Source organism: Aegilops tauschii, chromosome 2, assembly GCF_002575655.3.
Source record: "Aegilops tauschii subsp. strangulata cultivar AL8/78 chromosome 2, Aet v6.0, whole genome shotgun sequence".
NCBI classification, from domain to species: Eukaryota; Viridiplantae; Streptophyta; class Magnoliopsida; order Poales; family Poaceae; genus Aegilops; species Aegilops tauschii.
Genome location: NC_053036.3, coordinates 249,163,940 through 249,173,292, shown reverse-complemented (window position 1 = coordinate 249,173,292; position 9,353 = coordinate 249,163,940). Strand labels below are relative to the sequence as shown.

Below are 9,353 nucleotides of genomic sequence, written 5' to 3'. Positions count from 1 at the left end.
ATGTGAGTGACCCTGGTTGTGTGAGAGGACATTGTTTGGCCGTGTGCATCTTATTTATACAGAGGCTAGGTGTAATACTTAAATCTTTTAAATAATATAAAGCACCCCTTTTCGAGAAAAAGGTTAGTCGCCCTAAGTCACCCAATTTAAACTCATCGAATCTCAGCCCGTCTATTTAGGATTTTGCCACGGAGATGCCTTTTGAAAGAAAAATTGTGAAGCCTCTTAGTCGTGCAATAGCAACCAAATTGATAAGATGACTGGTGGTCCGATAAGTTAAGAGGTTAGACACCCGCACGGACAGAGTTTTCTATAATAATGTGGCCTCTTTTTCAGAAGGGAAACGTTTGTGGCCGGCGGACTGGCTGAAACTTCCGCCGGTCCCGAGCGGCGCGTATGATAAAGGGCAATCGAACGTTTCATATTTTCCTCTCCACGCAAACATCAGCCCACGGGCCTCATGCGACAGCTGGCCCAACTGCTCGCCCAGTCCCTCCCGACCCCTTTCTCTCGCTCAGCCGCTTTCTTCCTCCTGATCCCCTTCTCTCTCAACCGCTTCTCATATTCCTCCTTCAGATCCCGCCGCTCCTCGTCTTCCTCCTTCAGATCCCGCTGCTGGCTAGCCCCAATCCCACATAGGTCCCCATCTCCAACATTAGCGCCCACAAACACTTCTTCCATTGCCCTCGGCTTGCAGATTCATTCTGCCCCGGCAAGCCGGAGTTGGGAAGCCGTCATGGACATGTTGTCCGCGGGTTGCTGCTCACAGTTTCATATGCTGGACCCGTCCACTAGAGATGCTGCAACCAACGACCAAAAAAGCTACAACAATTTTATTCGAAAGCTTCAACCTGCGACATATGAAGTTTCAACCGGACACCGCGCACTGAAAAAGCTACATTCACTCATATGAAAGCTTCAACCGTAGTTTAAGTTTCAACCGGCGAAATACAGTAGTTTTATTAGACCACTGCAACTGGGCACGGGGAGCTGCAACCGTGGCCACAAGAGCTGGAACCGCAGTCCAGCGGAGCTGCAACCGCTGTCCGTGCAGCTGCATCGATTCCAACAAGAAAATGCACTGTTTTGCGATGCAGTAAAATGCGATTGCGGTTGTAGCTATATGGTATGCTGGTGGAAGCAATTTTCAATGCCGGTTGTAGCATGTAGCACAAATCCATGACATCTCGCTAGCCCCGTGCACGGTCACCACACTCGTGGGTTGCAGCTTTTCGAGAACATGGATGAAGCTTTTTCAATGTACATTTGTAACATTCGTCGACCTATGTCGCTGATGTTTGCAACTCCCGTGTGAAAAGCTTGTAGCTCTACACGAACGTGGTTGCAGCCTTTGCCGTATACGGTTGTAACAAACGACGATGACTGCATCTTCGGCTGCAGCTCCGGTTCCAGCAAAACCCATCATCGGATGCAGCATCTCCAATAGCCGGTTCCAGCATATATCAAATATGTTTCCGGCATCCACATCTGACGGTTCGAGAAAATCCATGGCTGGAACCACCAGCGGTACGACGGTGGTTATACAGCGCACTAGTCGCCGTCGCCAACGCCGGTAATCTTCCGGCGCGCAGCAAAACACGTGTGGGGGAGGGTGGGGTTGTGGCTAGGGATGTAAATGGTACGGATAATTTCCGTTCCAAATCCGCACCCGCATCCTTTTTAAGGATATGGTATTCACTTTCACATATCCGGCGGATACAGATGCGGATACGGACTTTGGTTAACCGGATATCCGACGGATATGGTAGCAGATATGGTATCGATAATATCCGACGGATGTGGATTATCCGGTATTTTTTGCGGATTATCCGGTGTTATCAAATAGGATTATCCGATAAATTTGGCCCAATCGACAAGCCCAAATACCCAATTAGACCACTGATTAGAATCTCCATATATAAATATCATATAACCCTAACCCTAATAGCACCCTCGTAAAACTGTACACATCACATGTACATACAAGCGTAGCCAATAGACTTGAGAACACATACTGTACAAGCTAACTTAGCTAATATTTAAACAGATTCTATTATGGACCATAGAGAACACTATGAATCTACGATGTCTAATGTCTTTGCTTGCTGCAACGTGTAAGCTATTAATTTCATTGATCAATAAAAATTGATTGGTTACTTATATACTATTGTTTTTCTTTGCATAGATCATGATAGATATTATGGAAAAGATGTATATAGATTTTTTTATCCGTTTTCTATTAGTGTCCGCTCCGCTTCCGCTCCGAATCCGTAGTACGATATAATCCGTATTCGAATCCGCATCCGGTCATTATCCGATCCGCTCCGAATCCGACAAAAAAATGTGGTAAAGGATATGGTAAAGACATTATCCGATCCAATCCAATCCGTTTACATCCCTAGTTGTGGTGACCGACGAGAAACGTATGGGAGGCGCTGACCACCGGTAAGGGCGGAGACCGATGGTGAAGTGGCGGTGATCAGCGGCGAAATGGCGGCGACTATCGACGGTGAGGGCAAACGAGGGAGGGCGACGGCGCGCTGCGCGACGTGGCGACGGGGGGCCGCCGCCATGACCTGCAGCGGTGCTTTCTTCAGCTGAAAACGTGCTAGGGTGACAATCGCTGGCAAAGAGCGTGATCCGACGGCTATGCGGGGCGCATCTAACGGCCAGGGTTGGACCGGCCCAAAGTTTGGGCCGGCGCACCAGCGCAGAGTGCTGCCCTTTGCCCTTTTCAGAAACACTGTACAACCCGGACCAAAAGAGTGCTGCCCTTTGCCCTTTTCAGAAACACTGTACAACCCGGACCAAAAGAGTTTTCCATAATAATGTGGCCTCTTTTTCAGAATCACAGTACAGAACAGACACTCTCAAACACGTAGGACACATTCATCACTATAAACACACAGGTATGCATCTACGTATCATAATCCTACGAATCAAATACTTCTATGAGCACACCTTAGAGGACACTTCTATGAGCACACCTCGCTATCGATGTAAACGTCGCCTCCCACTTAAAAAATATTCTGCTTTTGTAAGATACCAAAACATGAGCTTTGAGGTTTGATCCCTAGCGAACTTGAGATACCATTACCCTCCTAACCATCTCTAATAATAATAATAATAATATGGCTCTGACGGCTCAATAAAAACACTGCAAATATCAACAAGCCACCTAGCAATGCTGCAGCAATATTAATCAGGGTTGGAATCATTTGGGTTAAACGAAAGAATGTTAACAGCAATTATTTTATTACATCGAAACTAGACAAGTGGTTGTTTCTCGACATTCGCCACTTGTTACCTGCAGCAGGTCGAAATCCTCAAACCTTCCCACTCATCATTCCTGTTAGATAAGAGGATATCACTGAGTATCTGCTCCTATAACGAATGACACCCGGCAAACCCGCGACATATCTCAGACCACCAAATATAACCTAAGACGCGGTTCTACCTTTCTTTGACTTGTTCTTGTTTTCTTGTGTCCTCTTTTTCTTCTCTCCTGGCGTAGTCCAGGCATAATCAGCAGGGATAACAAAGGGGTCTTGGATGTCCTCCACACGGTTGCTGGGACCTTGTGCTGTCGAGAAGTTCTGGCGGTAAGGAGCCTTGATCCACTGAACCCAGGAGCTTGAAGACGTCTGGGCTCCTGGGCTCTTGCAATTGTCAGGGCTGGAAGGAGGTGTGCTGAACTCTTCTAATGGCTGTAGCTCTTCAAACTTTGTGAATGTCACAAGAACCCTGATTGTGGGTACAACTGGAATGGCAACCTAAGACAAATAACGTGTTATTGAATTGCTTCATCAGATCCACATTAACCCAACAGTGGTAATTCAACAAAGAGCAAACATTAAAAATTAAGTATATCAAGAATGTTATCGAGGTTCACGTGTAACACGGCCTATGATGGCCCAGAAAGTCCCAGGTTATGCATATGATCTGAAATGATCCAGAGCCAACATAGGATTCTTTACATGAGGCTGGAGTTGATGGAAATGTTCCTATGAGAACTAGTACAAATGAATCCTAAGGAAAAATTCCTATGTATCGTAATCCTACGAATAATCAAACAACCGATGCAGGAAAAAATTCCTGAGGATTAGAATCCTCCAAATTCCTTTAGGAATCCATTGAGTCAAAGAGAACCTCAGTTTGTGGAGATCAGAGGAACATATACAAAGATTAAGGATTGGATTAAGAGTCAAACATATTTCTATAATAAGCATTAAATCACAAGGAAAAAAGAATGCACCATTGGAATGCGTTTTTATGGATAACATCAAAGCATAAAGTTCTGCGCTGTTGTTAATTCAAAGTTTCAAACCGCTAAAGGATAAAACATTATCAGTTATTTGATCAACACATTCAAAAAGGGCTTCAAAATGAAACACAGACAAATAGAGCTAACAAAATGAAGGTGCGTGGTTTTCATTTTCATGCCAAAAAACATCTTAACTAAACATGCAGGTTATTGCAGACCGCATTTATCAGGAAAGGAAACAGATATCCATAAATTTGATCCTTAGACTTCTACTCCCTCTGTAAAGAAAAGTAGTGATCTAAACACTCTTATATTTCTTTACGGAGGGAATACATGGCAAACTACAGGTTGTGTAGCATACTATCAAGAAATAAAAAAGAGAAGGGGTTGATAGAATATGTTATACAGCATAGATGCACTGAAGTCTAGAATCACGAGCTACTAGCAAACCAAGAAACAAATAAATCGACAATTTATTAACATACAGCTTATTTTGAATTGTTATGCATCTCACGTTCGGCCAGAAAAAGTTATGCCTCATACCGTTGTTATTTTTTTCACAATACAGGCCAGAAGAGGAAAACGAATAGACGGATTTTTTTTTCCAAAACTCATGCATAAAGCATCTCTTAGTATAAATTAAAGAGTTAGACAGATAGATATCATATATGGGGTGACACTTATTCAAATCATAGTTCAAAAAGGGCCTTGGCTCTAGGCAATAGCAAAACACCTAGCACTTGATTGCGCTTGATTTGTGCATAATTACACTTAAGCATGCGCATAATTGCACTTAAGCATGCGCATAATTGCACTTAAGCATGCGCTTTGGTCAGAAAAGTGCAACGCGATGGCAAAACGCACATTTAATGCCTAGCGCTTTTTTAAACTTTGATACAAATACCAAATAATCACATTTGTAGTAAAACTGCCAACAAGGAGTAAATTTTATTTTCAAGTACCCACATGAATCTACAGAGTGGTGTCTTGTGTATGCCTAACCAATGATAAGGATACGTAGGTGTACAGATATGTTAACTACGGTTATGATTCTCTAATAGTTTTGTAACAATTGGCAATGGAATTATATGATGATAAAATTTCTCTTAAGTGCCAAAAGTGGCATGGCATGAAATGTACATTTTGACAAATAATTAAATGTACAGTACTATCAAACTCTCAAACAACCCACTGGATTAGTGTAGCTCCAGCAACCAAGAATAAACATTACATTTGCTAACTTTCCAGTGAAGACATTGCATCATGAAACATTTGATTTTAGGCTCTTACCTTGACTGGAAAAGTTCCTGGAGGCAGTTTTGTGGTGAGTAGATCCCTCAAACGACGGATTGCCTTCACCTTGTTTGCAAGAATATCAAGTAGTGGCAAGAGCTCCTCAGTCCTCAGAGGGAAATTAGGGGACAACCAAAGAACAGGCCTTAGACCTTTCTTATACTCACTTTCTTTGCTACTTTCTTTGCGCCTATGTCCATTCCCAGAAGTTGCAAGTTTACGACAGTCCTTTTCCTTGCCATTTCTATTCTCATCCCTTCTCACTATATCCACTGAATGTCTTCCTGGTTTAGTTTGTACATTTGATGGAGATCCAAGGCGGAGGTCGCTAACCTTCTCATCTACACAGAGCGAACTTCTTGGAGGTGCCATCTTCTTTGTCATCTCTAGTTTACTAATGCCAGTTTGACCCCTCTTTCCCCAATTACTAAACCAACCTTTCTTATCATGCTTACTCTCCCCATTTCCAGAGATGCTCAAATCCTCAATTGGTATTTCCCTCTCCCTTGGCTCAAAGCAACTATGCCTAGGACCTACAAAGGTGTCGGACTGGCTGTCACCAACAGCCTCTGAAGAATCCATCTTAAGCGCAGATTCCAGCTGCCTCTTCTCCTCGTCAGTCAGTACATCATCGAACCCCTCACTCTCGGTATCATTCTCATTGCAAGCTGAAAAGAATTCCTCATCCGTCATCGCACCAGGAACCCTCCTTGACTTAACACTCACCATAACATGGTGCATGTCATACACCTTAGCCTTCCACAAGCCAACAGCCTCTGTCCTCTCCTGCCGCCGCCATGTGACCTGTGGAAGCAGCACTGCTTGAGTGACATCTATCCCCGGACGGAAGATATTCGTCTGTGACATTGCGGTGACCTCCTGCTGGACCTCTGCCTCGGAGGCCGGCGCGCCAGCACCTTCAAGCGCGTTCATCGCCTCCTTATCTTTGTGGTTAATCATGCACAAGGACCCTGGTGGCACCTTGCCGTCCTCCGAGCCCTCCCCAAGAAACAGAATAGTCTGGTCAGAGCGCTGGATCTTGAAGCCATCGAAGCCTGCAAGCGTCATGTCCGCACGGAGGTTGGCCCCGCGCTTCCAGACCCTGTAGGTATCCGAGGGCGCGATGCGGGAGATGAAGGGAATGACGGAGCTCTCGAAGTGGAATGTGATTTCCATGTAGAAGTCGCGCATCCGGCGCATGGCGGCGACAACGCGGGGCAGGCGGCGGCACCATTTGGCCCAGGCGAGAGGCTGGTAGTGGCGCACGATGACGCGTGCGAGCGCCTCCTCACGCGCGCAGATAGCCTCCTGGAGCGCGCTCCAGCCATGCTCGTTCTGCAGGCTCCAGTCGGCCCCCGCCGCCATGAGCATCTCAGCTGCCGCGGCGTCGCCGAAGCGGACGGCGAGGTGGAGCGGGGTCTCGCGCCCAGGGACGTCACGCCGGTCGAGGATGGCCGAGACAGCCTCCGCTCGCGCCTCCTCGGCGATGGAGTCCGCCTCCGTCCGGATCTCCTCGGGCTTCCGAGCCTGCGGGAGCGCGTCTAGCACGCGGCGAAGGGCAGCGTGGTCCTGCATCGCCACGGCGTGGTGCGCTGGGCTCTGCGCATACCTCGCCGCGTCAACGCCAGCCATCGCGCCGCGACCACCGGCGCAACTCCTGCGAATCCGGGGACCGAGCCTCGCCTCTCCGTAGCCCTATTGCCCTGATCTGTAACGCCACGCAAAGAATTGAGTGCAACGGAAGGGGCGAGAAGCAAGCAAGAATCGATGGAAGGATCCCTTGCTTGCGCACCAGTTGCCCTCCAATCCCAATCTTGGGGCTCTCTTCTCCTTGCCTATCTATCGGGCTCTCTGTGCTCTGTTGTGTTTACTCCTCGTGTCTTCTCTCTCTAGACAGCCTAGGACCGAGGGAAAGTATTGACATCTAGAGAGAGGGGGTTGGGCTTGGGGGGGTGTGAGATTGAAAGGTCAGGACGAGGGAGGGGGCGACGAACATTGGGAAACTCTCCCTGTCGTACATTTGATCGTAGCAATTCGTCGGACAGGTAGTTTATAGCCGGTACTAGACTTGACAACGAAGCTCAACCTCCGCATGCACTACAAAGCAAGAACGAATTAATCCGGTAGACGTGATTAAATGAGCATCAAAGAAGCGGAATAGAGGGAACCAAGATGGGTTTTTATATATACAGACTTGACAACAAATATATGACAAACAAAAATGAACATGACCGATTTTGGGAAGAAAAGAAAGCATCCCTGAGAAGAACATGTACGGGGCCTAGAAGTGATGGTGTCCGCTGAAGACAACGCACGCTAGGGTGTTGTGGTGGCTTGCCGGATACACAACCTGCCGGTGGGGGCGATGCGGTAGAGGTGGCAACTTTTGTCATGAATCAGGAGGGTCGGAGGCGTTGTCGACCGCCGCATACAGATGGAGAGGCAAGAAAAAAAGTCTCATTAAGCATCCTTCCTTGTACGGAGCTCCAAACCCATCCATCGCCATCCCCATGGCCTTGGGCGATGTCGGCGGAGGCGAACCACAGCGGTAGGGGGAGGCGCGTGTGCTTGGCTGCAGGTTGGGTTAGAGTGCGAGTTGGCTGACCTAACGTAGCTTTGGGCCTTGCTGGGCCTGTGCACGGGTCTAGGGAGCGAACCGACCCAGATGGACCAGTGTGCATGCGATCGAGCCGAGTTGGATTGATCGCATGAAGGCCGACAGCCACGAGATAAGAGCAGCGATGGGAAATCTATTCAATTACGCGGTCACTCAGAGCGCTTGATTTCACGGGAGCTTGGTATCTGTAAAGATATCCAACGACGTGTAATAAGCCGTATTCGTTTCAGTTTTGATTGGATACGAATCACCTATGGATTCACTTTAGTGGCATAGCTGATTCGCAATGATATAAGACCATATTTGTTTCAGCTTTAGTTGGATTTAAAAAGAATCGTCTATGAATTCGCTTCAGTGGCAAAGCTGATTCTTCAGCTTCACCGGCGAACTACACTTTGAGGTGCTTCAACAAATTACACTAAACATGGCCTGACTTCAAACTCAACTTGATTGACAAAGTTGATTCTTTTTTTATGGACAAGTGGTGCCGCCCGAAATGCCCTGTATGTTAGAAATAAATGGGCTTGGCCTATCAACAATTTCCGAAATATCAAAGTGGCCCATGTGTAAAATAGCAAGTGGTGGGTGTTGGTGTCAAAACCGACGCATCTCAGGTAAGGGGTCCCGAGCTGTAGATCTTGGATCAATGGGGAACACGGGATGAAGGACACGGTGTTTACCAAGGTTCGGGCCCTCTGTAAGAGGTAAAACCCTACGTCTTGCTTGATTATATTGATGTGTATAGGATGGTTACAAAGTCGATCTACCACGAGATCAGATGAACTAAACCCTAGACTTATAGGATGATGGTTGTTGTTCTACGAACTAAACCCTCTGGTTTATATAGATACCATGGGTGCTAGGGTTACACAAGGTCGGTTACAACAAGGCAACAAACATGTCGAATCTTCTATCTTGACTTGCAGAACACACCAAGACTTCAAAGATCTCCTGCCTGGATACGAAGCTGCCTCGTAGTCTAGCCTTCCATCAGTCGTAGCACGGCCCACCTGTCCGGCCCATGAGAGATGAGGCGGCGACCCGAGGATCCCCTAGTCCAGGTCTCCCTCAGTAGCCCCCGAACTAGGCTCCAACGTCGGGGTTCGTGATTGCCTGGCACCCTGTGCGCCTCAAAGTCTTCGACTTGCGAGGCGAGTTCTTCACCCCTTCCATGTTCGG

The 9,353-nt window shown here is 47.2% G+C and overlaps 1 protein-coding gene across 1 annotated transcript; it reads right to left on the bottom strand.

The window, feature by feature from the left end:
- Window positions 1-3,198: 3,198 nt before the first annotated feature.
- LOC109770031 (uncharacterized) lies at window positions 3,199-7,489 on the bottom strand. The gene is made up of 4 exons (XM_020328740.4): window positions 7,350-7,489; window positions 5,555-7,265; window positions 3,458-3,773; window positions 3,199-3,349 (listed from the first exon to the last, which is right to left on the bottom strand). Exons 2-4 carry the CDS (start codon window positions 7,187-7,189, stop codon window positions 3,327-3,329), a joined length of 1,974 nt encoding a protein of 657 aa, XP_020184329.1. The 5' UTR covers window positions 7,190-7,265; window positions 7,350-7,489; the 3' UTR covers window positions 3,199-3,326.
- Between the last annotated feature and the right edge of the window lie 1,864 nt (window positions 7,490-9,353).

What these genes read in the sequence shown, in the direction of transcription:
- LOC109770031 (XM_020328740.4), bottom strand. Translation starts at nt 7,189, where the DNA reads ATGGCTGGCGTTGACGCGGCGAGGTATGCGCAGAGCCCAGCGCACCAC. An exon ending in CAGGAACTTTTCCAGTCAAG is followed by an intron (nt 3,774 to 5,554) that starts GTAAGAGCCTAA and finishes TATTTGTCTTAG; the next exon opens with GTTGCCATTCCAGTTGTACC. An exon ending in CAAGAACAAGTCAAAGAAAG is followed by an intron (nt 3,350 to 3,457) that starts GTAGAACCGCGT and finishes CTTATCTAACAG; the next exon opens with GAATGATGAGTGGGAAGGTT.